The sequence below is a fragment of the Pararge aegeria genome, chromosome Z (assembly GCF_905163445.1).
Source record: "Pararge aegeria chromosome Z, ilParAegt1.1, whole genome shotgun sequence".
Taxonomy (NCBI): domain Eukaryota; kingdom Metazoa; phylum Arthropoda; class Insecta; order Lepidoptera; family Nymphalidae; genus Pararge; species Pararge aegeria.
Window position 1 is genome coordinate 7,200,888 of NC_053208.1, and position 20,017 is coordinate 7,220,904.

The 20,017-nt window shown below is 37.5% G+C and overlaps 1 protein-coding gene across 1 annotated transcript; it reads left to right on the plus strand.

The window, feature by feature from the left end:
• The first annotated feature begins 14,363 nt into the window (after positions 1 to 14,363).
• LOC120636441 (piggyBac transposable element-derived protein 4-like) lies at positions 14,364 to 14,795 on the plus strand. Its single transcript, XM_039907918.1, has one exon. It carries the CDS (start codon positions 14,364 to 14,366, stop codon positions 14,793 to 14,795), a length of 432 nt encoding a protein of 143 aa, XP_039763852.1.
• The last annotated feature ends 5,222 nt before the right edge of the window (positions 14,796 to 20,017 follow it).

Below are 20,017 nucleotides of genomic sequence, written 5' to 3' on the forward strand. Positions count from 1 at the left end.
TATTTAGGAATATTTTTTTTTTTTTTATCATTGCTAAGCGCATGGTTATTTTTTTTGGTTATTCCTTAATTTGTATGCATACTCGAAAAGCTGTTAGTGTATCATGTTTTAGTTTTATGTATTTTTATTGACATTCTAGTTTTTATATCTGAAGAGGTTAAAAATCAAGGCTACATTGTAAGTAAACGCACACTTCATAAATTATGCTAAATCGACACACAGATGTTAATTGTATAATTCCTATAACCACTATTTAATAACATTATAATAAAGTGTAAGAGAAATGCTTACAGAGAATTATTATAACTTGTTTCGTTACATAAATATTTTAATTATATATTAAAAAAAAAACATACAATATATATACATAACAAACAAGTATAAAATAAGATAGCTCCGCAATTTTTTTAAATCAAAATTTTAGAGAGAATTAATAATACATCAGATAAAAATCGTGATATTAGGTACGACTGACGGGAGAAGGAGAGCGGTTCATGTTGTTCGGAGAAGAGAAAATACCTAAACGCTCAACGTCGATTACTATTATATAGAATAAGAGACTTATATGCGAGTATTACTTTAGAACATTAAGCAAAAATACCCGTTCGCCGTGTTGTATCAGGGGAAACTTGTTTTACAAACTACTCACCACCATTTTAGTATTATAACAAGTAGCCAACCACAAAATCAGTCTTGAAGGACTAATAATCCTGTTTTCCCCTTACCATACGAAGAAACACCTTCTCCATAAATAAATATTTCCACGCCACTATATAGAACATTAAAAAGGAGCACGTGGCTCTGAATACCTTCGGGCCAAACGTAGAGGTATGCAATTGTTACTCTCACTGTATGAATAGTTGCGCTCGATGTTAGAGCACGCGGCTTTCAGTGGTGGTGTGGGGTTGTATTCGTCTACGCGTGACCCCAATGCACGGCCGACCGCACTACAGCGCCGCTTGGCAAAGTGCAAGAGAAAGTGCCATGCCACCGACCGTGCGACAGAGGGCCGAAGCCCATAAGAACCCATCTTCCACGAAAATACACTCATAGCGCCTTTCCGGATAGCACACAACACTGACGCGGGCCCTCAAGCCAATAAATGTGATTATATATCGATAAATATTACGAATATTAAATGGATTATATCTATACGTGCTTTTATCCTTCTCTCATATTCCAATCCCTACACGAATGTCGCAAATAATAGAACATCATTTCCGATATTCTATTATTACTTATTGGAGGAACTAAAGGCAATAAACACAAAATATGTACTTCAAATGAACCTAAATCAACAATATTAAAATTTGATAAAATAACAAGGTTCTTAGTTATAAACACAAAGTTACATAAAATTAATCAAAATAAAAGGAAATATTAAATGGATGGAACCGCCTACTCAATAAGTAGGAAAATAGGTTGTTGGATCAGCTTATAAAATGATAATCAAGTCGTAATTTTTGAATATTTCGCTCTAAAATTATTATAATGGATTTTATGATCTCCCAGCTATTTGGTTTATTGTAATTTAATTTTCTTATTCCAGTTTATCATTCACTTATCAAATGATAGTGACCATAATTAGTTAGAAAACTTTGTTGATTAGGTTTACACAGTATTAGGAACCAACCAGTCTATCATATCAACAAGCCCTTTAATTTGAATGTTTCAGTACAAACTGCAAAACTGGGAACGCTCCCAGTACGGATGAGTATCGGAACTCATCAAATTGAGCATCTTTGAAGTTATTCGCTGTTGTCTGTTATGGTCAAGTGTTGGTAGTACCTATGTTGTTACAAGACACACCACAAATATCTTCAATAAAATGCAGTAGGTACATAGAAAATGAAGTGAGAATTGAAAAATAAGGCTTAAAAAGATTTAACATAAAGTTAAGTACAATGGAAAATAAAAATACCTAATGGGAACGTTATGACAGTTCGATAAGACTTCGAGCGTACAGGTTGGTAAAATTCTAACCGCATATCATCATAAACTATACTATATTATACTAAGGCACGTACAACGCAAACAATGCGAAAACGTTAAAAAGTTCTCTAAAAGTCCTACGGATCTGTCACAACGCACTTGTGAGATGATGAATTTTGTTAAAATGACACTTTATATTATGCTCATCCGAAATATTAACTTAATCATAACAAAAGTTGCCAGATTAACAAAGTGAAAATAACCAAATAAATGGAAACTCTAGACAGCAACTTAACCAGTGTTCCTTAGCACAGTGCACCAGTGTGTTCGGTGTTGTCGAACACACGGTGGTGATAAGGTACCAGCTGACTTATGATAGGTGGCGATCTGCAGTAGAACTCCCCGTACCAAAGGTAGATAAGTTCAACCGTTAAGTCGCCGTTTTTCGTTTCGAAGAAATTAATGAAATAAAATAGACTTAAATGAATTGTGGCGATCTAGTTATGATGGCCTTGACTAGGATCTTGAGAGGGGAAGACGATCCGATTTTTCGCTATACACCTAGCTATACTACAAGGAAGGTGCATTGTTTTTGTACAAACTCCAATACTGTTTGGAAAATAAAAACGCGATCTCTCCTCACATCATTAAACGCTGTTTGTACATAAACAGTGCACCTACTAATATTCTAGGAAAAATGGTGGCTCTTGCTTAAAATACTACTTCAATTTAAGGCACTGCTAATATAAGCTACTAATTTCATTCGCCCAAACACGATGCCGGTGCTTCATCGACTATGACAACATCCAAAATTGATCTAACGATTGACTAAAACGTAAGTTTTAACTTAAAAATAATGGTATTTACTACACGAAGCGCCTGCGTCGTATTTAGTCCACAACTCAATTACGAAAAAATAATACGCGAAAAATTGTCAATCACGCTTATATAAGGCACCGCCAGATGTTAAGATGTTAAGAGCGGTGAGTCATCGAGTCTGTCAATTGATTGAATTTATTAAGCGCAATTGATATCAAAGGTCACTTTCATCGCTCAGGTTGACTGCTAACAATCAACCTTTGCAACGAAACCATCGCTGCCCTCTCGTTAGTCGCTCGCTCGTAATGAAAGCGCAACGAGGGAGACCTCTGTTGCCATTCATAAGCACGATGAGGTAGTTTTCCTTGGTTGCGGCTACAATACCGAACGAGAAAAAAAATCGAACATAAAACACACAAATCTTATTGCTTTATGAGGTTAATAGTTTCCCTTTGTTTTCAACTATTATTTAATTAGGGTTTAATTCGCACACCTATGCTACAATTAAGTTAGTTCAAAGCCCTGCCCGCACCGGTGTACAAATCCCACAACTCTTATGTTACCGAACCCCTCGATGTATAAGAAATATAACGAACATTTCCGTTTGTTCATGGACGTATAAATACTATTACGGCTGCCATGCGTCATGAACAATAATATAACAATCAAAAAATACTATAAAAAATATGATTCCAAAATATATAGAATATATTAACATCGAAGCGAAAATCGGCATCGTCTGAATATCGGAAGACTTACTGTGTTTTTTTACTTAAGACATAGCTGATATCACGAATTACTTTAGACACGCCCATGAGAAAACTACCGATCTTTTTCGTACACAATGCTCTCGAACCGGACAAATTCCAATGAAAATTCGTGATATAGCTACCCCGGCCCTAGAAAATTAACCCTCTCGTTTTTTTCTAGTCCGTATTTATATTTAGTCACTTTACGGAAGTGAGTGTCATAATCAACGCTGCCAGTTGGAAATTTCCAAGGTGATTAGTGGGATATTGTTTGGTTCCGGTATTGATTTGTTTTTGATTTAGGTATTACAGAGTAACTTGCACTTTGTAATAATTAAACCAAATTCATAAATATTCCGGTGTTAATATAATGGGATAGTGTAGCCACGAGAATAGAAATTCACCAACTTGTCTAAATAGCATAATTAAAAGTGCAGTTTGAACGTTTAAAGGTTATTGGGCTTGTCAATACATTTCAAGTCTATTCCATTTACTATAATTTTAAATCTGATCCAACAGCTATTTTCCTACATCCTCACACCTAAACATCCTAAAACAGTAAATCCAGCAGTGAGTATACACCGAACCGTCTCCTGTACCCAATCATTTTATAAATATCTCTCCGGTCCATTCTAAAAACTTCCTCGAATACGAACCCAGCAAATAGAACGTTTTCACAGATAAAATCACGAGAAAAAGATTGAGCTCTGTTACTTTTTTTTTTCCGATGCCCAGGACTACGATCTCACATGATGTTCAGTGACGACGCAGTCTAAGTTAAGTACTCTCTCTAGCAGTTAAAACCACCTCACTATGCGTGGCTTTTCCTGTAAGGTAGTACCAAACCACGGCTCAAACCTTTCACAAGACCATAATCTAGCTTAGAAGTTGTAGCACGAGTTTCTTGGACAGGACGTTGTTAAATCGATTGAATTTAAGGTCAAGATTTTTAAGTGTGAAAACGCCTTACCTTCTTCTTTTAATAAAGAAAAAAAAACGAGGGCTTTCTGAGATGTTAAGCATTCTTTTTTCATCTGCAAGACAGTTTCATCGAATAACCAAATCGACAAAATATGTTGGTTTCAAGTACTAGTTATTACTATTTCATAACTGCGCATTTATGTCAAGTGCCTAAATTGGACGTAATTGTTTATTGTTTTTTGTTTGCGTAGTAAAATAATATGCCAACCAACTAGCTATTTTTTTTGCTGCATTCTGTGGTTCGCCATTGTTACCGAATCTCCAAATCATAAAACACAACATTTTATTATTTTCTTGCCCTCTCACATTAGCTTGATGGCACCTTATGGGTCTTTCCCCTCTGGGAATTGCATTGGCGGATAACCGCCACCATACGGTTTAAAGGCATAAAGTTGTAATCACCTTATCATCGCAAAATCGGTTATAGTATATCACTCGTTCAGTGATATACTATTATCCATCTTGCGACTTTAATTCCTTAGTCGCCTTTTACGACATCCACGGAAAGATCTGGAGCAGTCATATTCTTAGCCGGGACTGCACGGACAATGTGATCAAAAGGGTTAGTGTTTAAAATTATACAACTTTAGTAAGTAACAGTTTCTACCCTTGGTAAAAGTTTGTTCACTGGCAATACGTCGCTGGTACAGTTGCTTTCGAGTATTGTAGCAGTATATTTCAGTTAAATTAAATGTATATCCAACCCCTGTTTTAAAGCTTTATAACATTTCAACAGCCTAGACGGTAGATCTAAGAAGAACGTTTTAAAGTGGATAAAAATCAATACAGGATGTACGACACTAAGAAGTTTTACAAAGAACTTGTACTGTTTCGATACACGAAATCGACTACGAATGCGAGCGTGCAAATGTGCTAAGGGTAATGTTCGGGCCACTGCGTGTACCGAACACTGCACCGTCAGCAGTTTACGCAATCGTCGAGCCTCGTGACCATAACTAAGACAGTGCACTTCGGGCCGCCACTCGACGCGTACTCATTATCAATATCATTATATCATTATCAATTATATCATTGGAAATACAGTCCACTTATCAATCTCTAGCAATCTCTATCATTTATCATCGCTCCACAAAGGACTACACCCCACATCATTTTGGTCCGTCGAGCCTACGGTTTTTGGCGGGACCTCGAACTTATAAGTGGTTGAATCAGTGACGGAACTCTTGTGAAATGGTAGTTTATTTGTGGAGCATATCAGCAACATTTGGATGGATATTTTATCAACCAGAACATTGGATTTATATCATTGGAGTATCAGTTAGCAGTTATATCAAGTAAGGCGTTTCTTATATTTTTTTATATCATACCTATATCAATAAATACTATCAACAATGGCATACTTATATGAATCACAAGTTGAACTGTATGCAGCGATGGAGACACTGTATACAAATATGAAGAAGGACGGAAAAGAACGAAAAGCCATCATTAATTATTTTACACGCAAACTAGAAATTCTTGAAAGCTATTGGTCGGAATATCAGGGTAATCATGAACAATTAATATAATTGGAGGATCAAAGTTTACCATATTTCTAAGAAAAACTTTGGGAAAAAGCAGGGACTTTATCAAAAAATCAAAGACTATATCATTCAATCAATAAATAAATTCGATCAAGATCAACAAACTCCCGGTACAATTAAGGAGTACCGACCACCGAGCTCAACAGATGAGCAGCCTCACGAACCCTTACAAAAAGCGGTGGATATATCAGGTGAAAACCAAAAACTCGTTAGGGAAAAGGGAAAAGTAACAACAGTAACATTATTTCAATCACGCGGATCAACAAGCAAGTCAGATGACATGCTGCACATGCGAAATATCAATTTCAAAGCTTTCATGCGCACTATCAAGGGCATTAATTTAGAGGAGATATCGGAAAAATGGGAGTTTGAAGATGTTTTATCTCAGTTGCAAGAAAGGTGGAAAGTTATAGACACTCAACATTGGAAGATTCAGGCAGAACAAGGTGAGGAAAACATAGAATATGAAAATAAATTTACATATCACGAAAACATGTATAACCGCATCAAGAAAAATATCAACTCAAAGCTCTGGTCAGTAAGCCATAGGGAAAATTCAACGCCAAAAGTAGATATACCCATATTCTCGGGCAATTATCACCAATGGGTATCCTTTAAGGATTTATTCAAGGAAGCAATACATTCAAATCCAGCGTTATCAAAAGCGCAAAAAATGCAATTTCTGAAGAGTAAAGTAAAAGGTGAGGCTGAAAGACTTATCCAACATTTGCCAATAAGCTCCAGTAATTATGATATATGCTGGGAGATTTTAAATCACCGGTATGAGAACAAAAAACTTATTTTTACATCGCATATTAATATTTTATTAAATATTCCAACATCCAACTGGCAGTCGCTTGTACATATCAGAAAGATGCATGATATGACTTTAGAAACTTTAAATGCCATCAAAAACTTAGAAGTAGACATCAGCACGTGGGATCCGATCATAGTTTATATTTTATCTCAAAAACTAGATGCCGAATCATACTCAGAATATCTCGATCCTTTAAAGAACTCACGGGAGCTGCCCATTTTGAAGGACTTCATGAGTTATCTAGAAAGCAAATTTACAGCTCTAGAGCAAGGGCGTAAACCAAATAATATCCAGCAGAAACCTTATTATTCTCATCAACACGAGCATAACATGAACACGAGAAGATCAACACATTATCATAACAATTATCATCAGAACAACCCATCAAAACCCTTTATGAAGGCACTCCACATATCTTCACAAGCATCAGCCACAAACAAATGTCCTCTATGCAACCTAGATCATGGATTATTTTATTGTAAAAAGTTTCTAAGTATGACAAACGATGAAAAGTTAAGTATGATTACGAAACACCGGATTTGCAAAAATTGCTTATATCCACATTTTGGAAAACCATGTATTTCAACGAAAAAGTGTAGAATCTGCACATTTGGTAAACATAATACCTTATTACATGATGCGTTCAGTAAGCAACCTACTTACAATAAAACGATGAAACCACAAAACGTGTCTCACGTGTCACAAAAAGATATTGCGCAAATATTATTATCAACAGCTGTAGTTAAGGTGAAAGCACACGATGGAAGTTTTATCAAAATGAGAGCCTTAATTGATCAAGGTTCTCAGATATCACTTATCACGGAACATGCTGCGCAAACTCTAGGTATCAAGAGAAGACATTTTCAAGGGATGATTTCGGCGTCATATAAAATGCCAATCAATTCACGACGAATTTTCATTTAACACGGACGTCTTTATCACTAATAAGTTAATTAAAAATTTACCAAATATATCATTTGAAAAACCTGCATGGAATTACATACAAAACATAAACTTAGCCGACCCGGAATTTTATAACAGTAGACCTGTAGACCTACTATTTGGAGCAGATATTTATTCAGCTATCATGTTAGGAGGTATCATAAGAGGAAACGATCAATCATTACCTTTGGCTCAACAAACTCAACTAGGATGGTTACTTTGTGGAAATATGAAATCTTACCACTGTAATGTAGTTTTATCAAACATAGAAAATATTCAGAAGTTTTGGGAGGTGGAAGATATCAATGAGTCATCAAATTTAGAAAGAAAAATGGAAGATATCAAGTAGAGTTTCCATTCAAAAATAATTTTGAAGAAGCTCTAGGAAAATCGAAAGAAATAGCAATCGCCCAGTTTAGGACTATTGAAAGCAAATTGAGTAAAAACCCGACACTATCAGCTGACTACAAATCATTTATCAATGAATACATAGCATTACGTCACATGATCCCAGCAAAAAGTTCAAGTAATTCAGACTGCTATCTCCCACATTTTTCAGTATATCGTGCTGACTCAGCTACCACTAAGGTCAGAATAGTTTTTAATGCTTCCTCAAAGACGTCATCTTCGGTAAGCCTGAATGACGTCATGTATAAGGGACCAAACTTGCAGCAGGATCTACAATCGTTATTAATCAAATGGAGACAGTATCGATACGCGTATACGGCAGATATTGAAAAAATGTATCGACAGGTTTTAATAATCAGTTGCGCGCGCACATCGATGCGCGTCAGACGTTTCTCGGCAGAAGCGTTTGAGCGGTATTTTTTGAAAAATGACGTTAACGGTAAAGTGTAGTAATTGCAATATCGTAATCGACGAGCTCCTAGCTTACATACAAAATAAAATTTCGATCGCGGATGAGCCGAGTTTGGTGAAAATATGTGAGTCTGCTTTCTCGTTTGAACAAATTGAGAAAGCAAAAAACCTACTGCTGGATTCGTTGCCAAAGGATCTGCGCACAAAGGTTCGGAAAGGAAAAGGCAAGGAGAACCGAATACTTCTAGATATCATAAGTGTATTTAAAGTGAACGATCCGGATTTGTTACCGATTTTCGTTGCCCGCGATTTGGAGAAATTACCTCCAGTAACATTTGATCACCTGGATGTCTCCAAATTGCTCAAGGATCTGATGATTGTTCAATCTGAGATCAAAAACATAAAGTCTTCATACGCAACGGTGGAACAACTCGAAGATCTAAAACGAGACTATTTAAACGAAAAGCCTACGTCTCCGCCGTTCTCAGCTGTAAAAATAAATATGAAACGGGGAGCATACCGGGATAGTGGACCGATAGGTTTGTCGCAATTAGATGACACTATCGTTACGGCTAGTTTGAACGAGTCAAACTCCAATGTATTATCCCCTACGGAAGGCGATATAAGATATAGAAGCATTGATTTAAATAAAGTTGGAGGTAGTCACGCCGAATGTTCGGAGCGATGCGTCACGAGTGGTGGACATAGCGCCGATGGATGCGCAGCGACGGGTGCGGAGAGGCGTGAGTCATCGCGAATGCTTAGCAATGCGAGCGATGGACTGACAGTTACAGAGAAAAATAAATCTTATGCAGGTGTCGTTAGGGTTCAAAATCCAAATGACGGATGGACGGTGGTACAAAGAAAGGTGTCCAAGTCTAAAAACCGCCTGCTAGGTAAAAGAGGAAATGTTGTGATAGACTCGGAAGAAAAGTTTAGGGCGGCGGATAGAAAAATACCACTGTTTATAACGAATGTTGACAAAAATACGACTGAGTCGGATATTGTCAAATATATAAAGAGCAAAACAAAAGAAGATGTCGTCTTGGAGAAGATTTTAATTAAACGAAAGTGTGAACACGATGCTTATAAACTTTTTGTATCACAAAGCAAGCTATCGCTTTACTTAGATGAGAACCTCTGGCCGCTGGGAATTATTTTCAGACGGTTTGTGCACTTTAAACTGAGAAGCTCTAACGACACACCTGCTACGGAGGTGTTATCGAAAAACTTGCAAACTGGGAATGGCCCTAACATGTAGAATAGTAACATTCAACTGTAAGAGTGTGAAGCGCTCTTCAGATGGCATACGCGAGTTTTGTAAGACAGCTGATATAGTAGCGCTGCAAGAAACGTGGCTGCTGCCAGACGAGTTGTCTTTCCTCGAGATGCTGAGTGACGACTTCAGCTCGACAGGTGTGTCAGCGGTGGACACCGCGGCAGGCATGTTGCGTGGAAGACCGTACGGCGGAGTCGCGCTTCTATGGAGACGTAGTGCATTTCAAAATGTGTCTATTGTGCAGTGTCATAACTCGCGTATTTGTGCTATCAGAATAGTGTTACCGGAGAAATCGTGTATAGTTATGAGTGTATACATGCCTACGGATGCAGTGGCTAACCTAGCAGAATTTACTGATGTACTGAGTTCGGTAAATGCGGTTATTGACACTTACAGTGAGAGTTGTGTTTTTATATTAGGGGACTACAACGCACACCCTACGGAGAGATTTTATATCGAACTGTCTCAGTTTTGCATAGAGCAAGAGTGGACTTGTGTAGATGTCGAAATGTTAGGTTTAATGTCGGATACCTACACTTTTATAAGCGAAGCCCACGGCTCCAAGCGATGGCTTGATCATTGCGTAGCTACTAAGGCAGCTATAGCGTCTGTGAGTAATGTTTATGTGTTGTATGATATTATGTGGTCTGACCATTTCCCTCTGGTGGTAGAATGTAATTTAAATGTGTTACAACCAAAGAAACCTCTTAATAACACCTCTCTAAATGTAATCACTTGGGGTGAGAGAGGTCAAGAGCAGATCCATACATACCAGAGAGAATGTCATGAAAGGCTTAGACTTATAGACTTTCCGCATGAGCTTCGTGAGTGCTGCGACCGCACCTGTAGTGATCCTAAGCATGGAGTCGCTATTACAAAGTTGTACGGTGATATCGTCCAGGCCCTTCGAGATTCCTCGGTGGCGAGTAGAGAACCCATCGGCAAGCGTAGAATAAAAAAGACAGTGATAGGCTGGAATAAACACGTAGCTGAAGCACACGGGCAGGCGAGGCAAAAATTTTTGTTCTGGTTATGTTACGGTAAGCCAGCTACTGGACCGATTTATTTGGAGATGGCGGAGGCCAGAAGAGTTTTCAAAGCACGTTTAAAATGGTGTCAAAACCACCAAGATCAGATTAAAATGGATATTCTGGCCTCACATCATTCTAGAAATGATTTTAGAGGATTTTGGAAACATACCAATAAATTAAATTATAGGCCGTCTATACCCGTGAGCGTCAGTGGCGTGAGCGAGCCTGGCGAGATTGCTAATGTTTTTAAGGAACACTTTTTCGTAAAATCGCCATTGGGGCCCTCTCATTCGATGCCTAATGTTGAGACCGGCAGGGTAGTGGGTATTCAATTTCAGTGTAAAGAAGTAGCAAGTATAATTAAACGCATGACCAGAGGTAAATCCCCAGGCCATGACGGTCTCAGCATTGAGCATTTACAATATGCTGGGCCACATGTACCGCGGGTTTTGACGATGCTGTACAACGTTTGTATAAGCCACAGTTTTATGCCTCAAGAGATGATGCGTACGATAGTTGTGCCTATAGCGAAAAATAAAACGGGGGACCTATCCGATAAAAACAACTATAGGCCCATCTCATTGGCTACCGTCATCTCAAAGGTATTTGACAGCTTGCTAAACACTCTCTTAAACAGGATAATTATGCCACATGACAACCAATTTGGATTTCGGCCTGGTTTGTCAACAGAGAGTGCTGTGTTGGGGCTAAAGCATGCTGTTACGTACTATGCGAGGCGGAAGACTCCGATTTACGCCTGTTTTCTAGACCTGTCGAAGGCATTTGACTTGGTTTCGTACGATGTATTATGGAAAAAGATGGAGGAAGCAAATATACCTCCAGAACTTACCAATATTTTTAAATATTGGTATCAAAACCAAGTCAACAATGTCCGATGGGCAGGCGTTCTTTCGAATTCGTATGGGTTGGAGTGCGGGGTGAGGCAGGGTGGTTTATGCTCGCCGACTCTCTTCAACCTTTACATGAATGAATTGCTTTGTGAGCTCAGCAGCACCAGGGTTGGCTGCTACATAGATGGGGTTTGTTTAAATAATATAAGTTACGCCGACGATATGGTGCTGTTGAGTGCATCGGTCTGCGGTCTCAGGGTACTGATGGCTATTTGTGAGGCTTATGTAGAAAGACATGGACTTACCTACAATACAAAAAAGAGTGTGGTGATGGTCTTTGAGGCTGAGGGTAAGACACCGAATAAAGTACCTCCTATTTTGATCAATGGGGTAGTATTGGAGAGAGTTTATCAATTCAAGTATCTCGGGCATATTTTGACTCCTGGCCTCAAAGATGATGCTGACATCGAAAGAGAACGGAGAGCATTGTCAGTGAGAGCAAATATGCTGGCTCGCAGGTTTGCGCGGTGTACCAACGCCATTAAAATCACGTTGTTTAAATCATATTGTATGACGTTCTACACGTGCAGCCTGTGGGCTAAGTATTCTCAAAAATCGTATAACGCGCTCCGTATACAGTATAATAATGCCTTTAGGGTGCTGTTGAAGTTGCCCCGCTTTTGTAGTGCATCGGGGATGTTTGCGGATGCACAAGTTGACTGCTTCTTCGCCACAATGCGCAAAAGATGTGGCGCCCTGGTGCACAGGTTGCGGGGTAGCTCCAACAGCATCCTAAAGATGATCGCCAGCAGGTTGGACTGCAGATATGTGAATCACTGCTGTGCTATTTCAAATGGACTAGAACGGCGGTGATTCGCATATCCCTCTCTTATACGTAAGTTACTAACATAGGCTAAGTATTTACTAACAAAATATGAGCTGTATTTGATGCTTGAAATAAAATTATTATTATTATTATTATTTAATCAGTGAAGGTCATCAAAAGTATCAGAAGATTGTTTGGAGAGATTCGGTAACCGATTCAAGACTATCAATTAACCCTTAGCCAGGCTTAGGACGAATATGAACCACTTCATAATTTATTTTTTTCTAACGGGCAGAGCACTCCTGGAGTCCGCTTAGGCCTCTCCGAATATTGTCTATGAAACTGTCAATTTTAAACCAGTGCCACTGTCAGTGTCATTCAAACAAATTTTTGACATTTCATGGTCTCAACATTTTCGATCGTATTATTGTGTGTTTTTGACCTTTGGCTGAAGCAAATTAAGTGATTATGTCGAAAAAAAATACGGTAAGTGCTTTGTTGCATTCTTTTTAGAAAGTTAATGGATCATAAAAGGTATAAATTGTTTTATTTTTACTTAGGATTTGTTTATGATGGAGTTATGAACGTGGAAACTAAGTGGTCCATATACGTCCACTGCCCGCCAATTTTTTTCCAAATCAACTTATTTTATTTCAAAATTCTTTGATTTCAGTGTCCTTATACTCGAAATCTTCGAGATAATGAAATTGAGAAGGCTTTGAGAGAGATTTGTGCATCTTCAGAAGACGATTCAGATGACGATGGAAGTACAATGCATGAAAATTATCCAATGCCTCCTATAAATGAAGCTTTGGACAATTTACAAGGACTGACACGCTCTGAGCTATTTGACATCTTGGAAGAAGATAGGGTCTGTACACCACCAATACCAGATCCACATCCACCATCATTTTCAATAAATGAAGATGAAATGGCTAATCATAGACTCGTTGCATCCACAATAATGAAAGATCCTGTGCAATCAATGATTATACAAGAGCCAACATCATCCTCATCAATAGAAACAGAACAATTGGCTTCTCATCCTGCATTAGAGGTAACAACTATATCCATAACCTATCATACTAATACGGCTAGTGTAAGGTCATATATAATTAGGTTTACCTTTTAGATGTCTTTATTTTGGAATGTTTGTTTTCAGTTACCACAAGAAGTTGTCCAACAAACATCATCTCGTGCACCACAGTTAGAAACTCTACAGGAATTAATTGAAAAAAATAGGGTGTGGTCGCTGGATACGTCTAATTTTGCAGCTCCAGACTTCAAAAACTAATTGAAATCCAACAAAGTTTACACAAACCGAAGTGTTCCAATTGACTATTTTAAAAATATGTTTCCCAGTGAAATAATCACTATCATAACAAAGAATACAAATGAATATGCAAGGTTCATGTTGTCACTAAATTGGACTGCAACTGTAGAAGAAGAAATAAAAGCTTATCTGGGAATAGTTATAATGATGGGTTTGCATCCTCTGCCAGATGTAGAACTTTATTGGTCTACAGACCCATTCTACCATAACCCAGTCATAAGTGCAGTGATGACATGCAGACGTTTTAAAAAAATCACAGAAAACTTGCACACTTAAGTGACAGAGCCAGAGAACTACAGCGAACTCAAGTAGGGTATGATAAATTGGGTAAAATCCGTCAAGTAATGGATATTTTGAATAAAAGTTTCAAGGATAATTGTATTGAGTCCCAGACTCAATCAATCGATGAAAGTATGATCAAATTTAAGGGTAGAAGTACCATGAAACAATATATGCCAAAAAAGCCGATCAAAAGAGGCTACAAGGTCTGGGCAAGATGCGACTCTGAAACTGGGTATTTACATCAATTCAATGTTTACAGTGGCAAATGTGAAAGTAATGAAGATGGTGATGGAGGACTTGGTTTCAAAGTAGTCATGGAGTTGTGCAGAACGGTGCAGGCTGACACCCTAATAGCTTTTGACAATTTTTTTACCAGCCTGCCTTTGATGGAGATGCTACATCGGAAGAAAATTTATGCAGTTGGTACTGTCAGAGTGAACAAAAAAGGATTACCAACATGTCTTTTACCACATAAAGGCGACAAAAGAGAAAACAAGTTGAAGATTGGGGAATTCATGTTACAGTATGCAGACCCGGTGTCTGTAATAAAGTGGCGTGACACAAAAGATGATATATGTACCACAGCATAATTCTTAAATAAAGCAGCATTCTTAATGACAAGGTTGCTTGGAAGCATCCGGCTCCGCTTTCATCTCTCACAAGATAGAAAAATGAATGTTAAAATATAAAATGTAAATTTTTGATGTTGGAAAAGAGCAACTGCTGAGTTTCTTGCCGGCTTCTTCTCGGTAGAATCTGCCTTCCGAACCGGTGGTAGAGTCACTACACACGGACAGACTTGACGTTTCAAAAGTGCTTGTATTAGGCCTACTTGAAATAAATTAATTTTGAATTTTGAATATTTTTTTTTTGAATTTTGAATTTTTGCATATGATCCTAAAAAAGTAGTTGTCAAGTACATTCAAGTAATCCCAATGATTTGTCCATATGCAATTGAACAATACACTAGAAATATGGGGGGTGTAGATAGGCTAGATCATTTAAGGTCATCCTACTCAATAGGGAGAAAATCAACAAAGAAAAATTGGTTGAGATTATTTTGGTTTATGTTGGAAGTGGCCTGCATAAATGCATATATTATGTATAGTATGACACACAAGACAAGCAGTAGCAGCCACAAGGAGTTCCGTCTAAGATTGGCTCGAAGTCTCATAAACAACTTTTCCACCAGGATTAGAGACCATGTCATTTTCAAAAATAAGAGAGGGGGCCAGTATGGTGTGGCAGATGAAGTGAGAATGAGAAATGTTGGGCATCACATGCCTTACAATGCAGCTACTAGGAAACGATGCCGCTTCTGCAGCACAAAGAAAGAGGTCAAAAGATCTAAAATAATTTGTAAAGTATGCAAAGTTACACTTTGTGCAACACCATGTTTTAGAATTTTCACAAGTAGATATTTATAGTATAACTTAATGGTGTTTTATAAGTTTCAGAGCATATGATTGTGTCTATTCTTTTAGTAGTTTTTTTTTTCATTTGGGCAGAGGACTTATTGTGACCACCGCGTTTTTTAAATAGAAATAATAATAATAATAAATAAAAAACAAGAAATTAGTTTTTTTTAAATACTTTAATCTATCATAATTAAGTCTCAAAATGTAAAACTATGCTCAACCTGGCAAAGCGGCACCATTTTTAGCTATGATGACGTTGAAACAGCTGGCGTCAGATGAAAGAAACAATTACCCTGACGTCACAAAAATAGTAGACCAGGCATTTTACATGGATGACTTAGTTCATGGTTCCCACTCTATCGAAGAAGGTAGCCACCAAATATCTCAGCTATGCAGTTTATTAAAATCAGGAGGATTTACATTAAGAAAGTGGACAAGTAATAACAACCAACTATTAGAACCTATCAAGGAAAATCAAAACAAGGATAATATCGTATTTTATTTCAAATCAGATAGTCCAGGAAAAACGTTAGGCTTACATTGTAATCCTTTGGAAGATACATTTACCTGGGAATGTCATATGATACCATTAACAAAAACAAAACTAACGAAAAGAGTGTTACTGTCCGAGGTTTCTAAATTATTTGACCCCATAGGCTGGCTAGTTCCAGTTGCAACTACACTAAAATTACTTTTTCAAAATGTTTGGACGGAAAGTTCCGAGTGGGATGACGTCATATCACAAAAATCATATTCAGAATGGCTGAAAATTAGAGCAGACTTAGAAAATATCAATAAAATTAAAATACTTCGTTGGATTGGAAGTACTCAAGAAAACCTTATAGAGTTTCAAGGCTTCTGCGATTCATCCTTGAAAGCATACGCAGCCGGGGGCAGGTACGGATCCGGCCCCGCCATTCTACCATACCGGTGTGGACTATACAGGTTTCGTAGATGTGAAGGCTAGCAAAGGAAGAGGAATTAGAACAACAAAAGGATATATAGTAGTGTTTATCTGTATGGTCACGAAAGCGGTCCATCTTGAAATAGTATCAGATTTAAGTAGTGAAGCATTTTTATCGGCTCTGCGAAGGATGGCGGCCAGAAAATCTACACCTCGTCATATTTATAGTGACAGGAGGACTAATTTTGTGAAAGCGGACAGAATCTTTCGTGAAGAATATCTAGAGTTGGAGAAAATTCTAAACGAACAGTTTTATCAGGAAATTACAAGCATGAATATCACGTGGCATTTTAATGCACCTTCATGGCCATCGGCAGGAGGGCTGTGGGAAAGATCAGTGCGAAGCCTAAAGTATCATTTAAAAAGAACTATCGGGGAGCAGAAGTTAACATTTGAAGAATATTCCACTTTATTATCACAAATTGAAGCATGTCTCAATTCACGTCTCTTATGTGCAATATCAGAAGAGGTAGAAGACCTTGATTTCCTAACTACAGCACACTTTTTATCAGGAAGAGCAGACTTGACTATCATTGAGACAGATCAGGACGCAAGGACAAGATGGCATCTTATAAACAAATTAAAACAAGATATTTGGAAGAGATGGAAATCAGAATATTTAACTTAATTATCAGCTCGGAGTAAATGGCTCAAACAGAAGGAAAATATTAAAATAGGAGACATCGTAGTAATAAAAGACGATAATTTACCAGCAGGGAAATGGGCAATGGGTCGTGTTACGGAAGTACATCCAGGACATGACGGACTTATTAGAGTAGTGACCTTGAAGACGAAAAATGGGCTTATGAAAAGACCAGTAGCTAAATTATCAATACTACCTTTACAACCCCAAAAAGAAGGATCGGTATATCAACAAGAAAAAGAAAGAAAAGAAGACTAATATCAGTCTAACAAAAAATATCGCAGCTCATCAAAAGTCAGCAATTATATATCAATGGCCATATCATTTATTTTGTTCATAACTTTCATATCACCGACGAGCGCATCATATAACATAACTCACTTTAAAAACAATCAGTCGGTATACTTAGATTACATCTCTGATTTACAAATAATCCGGGATGAATGACTATGGTCGTCTATTATAATATGTCACCATATTGGGAAGGGATGATAACAGTCAAAAAATTTAATAGTTATTTAGAAAAAACCTGCGAGACATTCCAGGAGCAAAAACAATGTCATATGATTCTACAACAATTACAATACGATTACAATGAACTCCAGTATTATAGTGAGCTTTTGCTGAATCAGGAATTCAACGCGCACGCTAGACAGCGTCGCGGCCTTATCAATGGAATAGGATACGTCGCGAATACTTTGTTCGGCGCATTGGACGAGCGATTCGCAGAAAATTATAAGAAAGACATACAACAAGTAAGAACCAATCAAAATCATTTGGCCGCATTATGGAGATACCAGACTTCAGTAGTGGAGGCTGAGTACAATCTGTTAAAAAGAACAGAGGATTTAATTTCAAAACAACATAAAATTATCAATAAACATTTGAATATTTTGGATCAATCCACAATCTACATGAAATAACAAATAGAAAAGTTATCTAATGTAGAGGACTTTACATTGTCAGCGATTACTGCAACAAACATTGTTAACAATTTAAAAAGGTCGCAAGACGCACTACTGGATACATTGACAGATATTTATCATGGAAAATTAAACATTCATTTGATAACCCCTGAACAATTACGATTAGAACTACAGATAATTTCTAGTCACTTATCAAAGGACTTAACAATACCTATCGAAAATATCTACGGTAAACTTCAAGGAATTTACCATCTTTTGAAAGTGAGGGCAAGAATGACTAAAGATTATTTTATATTTGAAATTAAATTTCCATTAATTAGCAGAGACAACTATCAACTTTACAACCTTATATCTATTCCGCATCAAGTAGAAAATAGTATCATTCAAATATATGACTACGTAGCACTCAACTTGCAAAGAGATTCATTTATAACTACAACTTACAATGAGCTTCGCGATTGCCTAAACCATGAAGAAAGGTATTTATGTCAACTGAAAAACCCTGTCCGACTTTTATCATCAAATGAAAGGTTGTGTAAATTTGATACATTTAAGAACAACTGTAAATTTCAGAAGAGAGACTGTCAGAATCAATTAATTAAGCTGACAAATATTTATAATTACTTATATTTTTATTGTAATACCTACTCTTGGAGAATCATTTGTGGAGATGGTGTATCAAACGTAAAAATTAACGGAGCAGGTATCATACACATGGTGAAGGGAGAAGATTTTTCAATAATTTCACATCAACTAGCACCTAGAAATACCTTACATATCAACCCTGAAAGCGTTATTCCAGATATTCCAGCAATAAATAATGTCCTAAATTTGTCATTGCCTTACATAACTACTGATTTATCAGACGAAACGAGTATCAATAACAGCTTAAACAAAATCAAGGAGCAAATTCAGGTGATGAAGAAGAATGCCGAGTCAGCTGAACTCGACCTATCAGGACATGATATACACCAGTATATCCTCAGTTACGGATTGATAGCTGCAGCAGCGGCCCTGGGAGGACTCATCTTGTGGAGGAGGTGCAGGCGCGTACGGATCGTGCCTCCCTCCCCCGCCCCCGCTCCAGAGGCGAAACAAAGTGATTTTAGTGAAGAGAGTGTGTGCGTGAATAAATCTAAAAATAAAGTGAAGTGTAGTGAAAATTTAAATCAGTGTGAAAGTGTAGAAATGGTAGATATGGCCACGTCGCCACTGCCAAAAAAGTGCGTTCGGTTTTGTGACTATGAAGAACATTCTAAGGTTTAGTTAAGAATCATAAAAATGTATTAATCATCAGTTCATGCCTTTTGTTAATTGCTTAATCATTATCATTGTCATTTCAATTTTATAGTGATCATTTTGTTATCATTGCACCTCTCATCTCGCGGTCGGGAGCATGTTCGGGCCACTGCGTGTACCGAACACTGCACCGTCAGCAGTTTACGCAATCGACGAGCCTCGTGGCCATAACTAGGACAGAGCACTTCGGGCCGCCACTCGACGCGTACTCATTATCAATATCATTATATCATTTACATATCATTATCAATTATATCATTGGAAATACAGACCACTTATTAATCTCTAGCAATCTCTATCATTTATCATCGCTCCACAAAGGACTACACACCACAGGTAAAAAGTCTTTCCCCATCAAATAAATAAATGAAAATATCATAATAATGTACTCAGACTCCCCCAGTAAACTGGTTTCAAGTAAGTATTTTAAACTTTAATAAACCACATTGAAATGCCTGGTCTTCCCGTTCTCCCGTGTCAAACGGATGGTAACCCCTTTAGACCCTGACCTATTACCCCATCTCTCCCACCCCCTTAATTCTTAAATCTAGATAGATTACGA

Bases quoted from the DNA above. Each gene is read 5' to 3' on its own strand.
- LOC120636441 (XM_039907918.1), top strand. From the start codon at position 14,364: ATGAAACAATATATGCCAAAAAAGCCGATCAAAAGAGGCTACAAGGTC.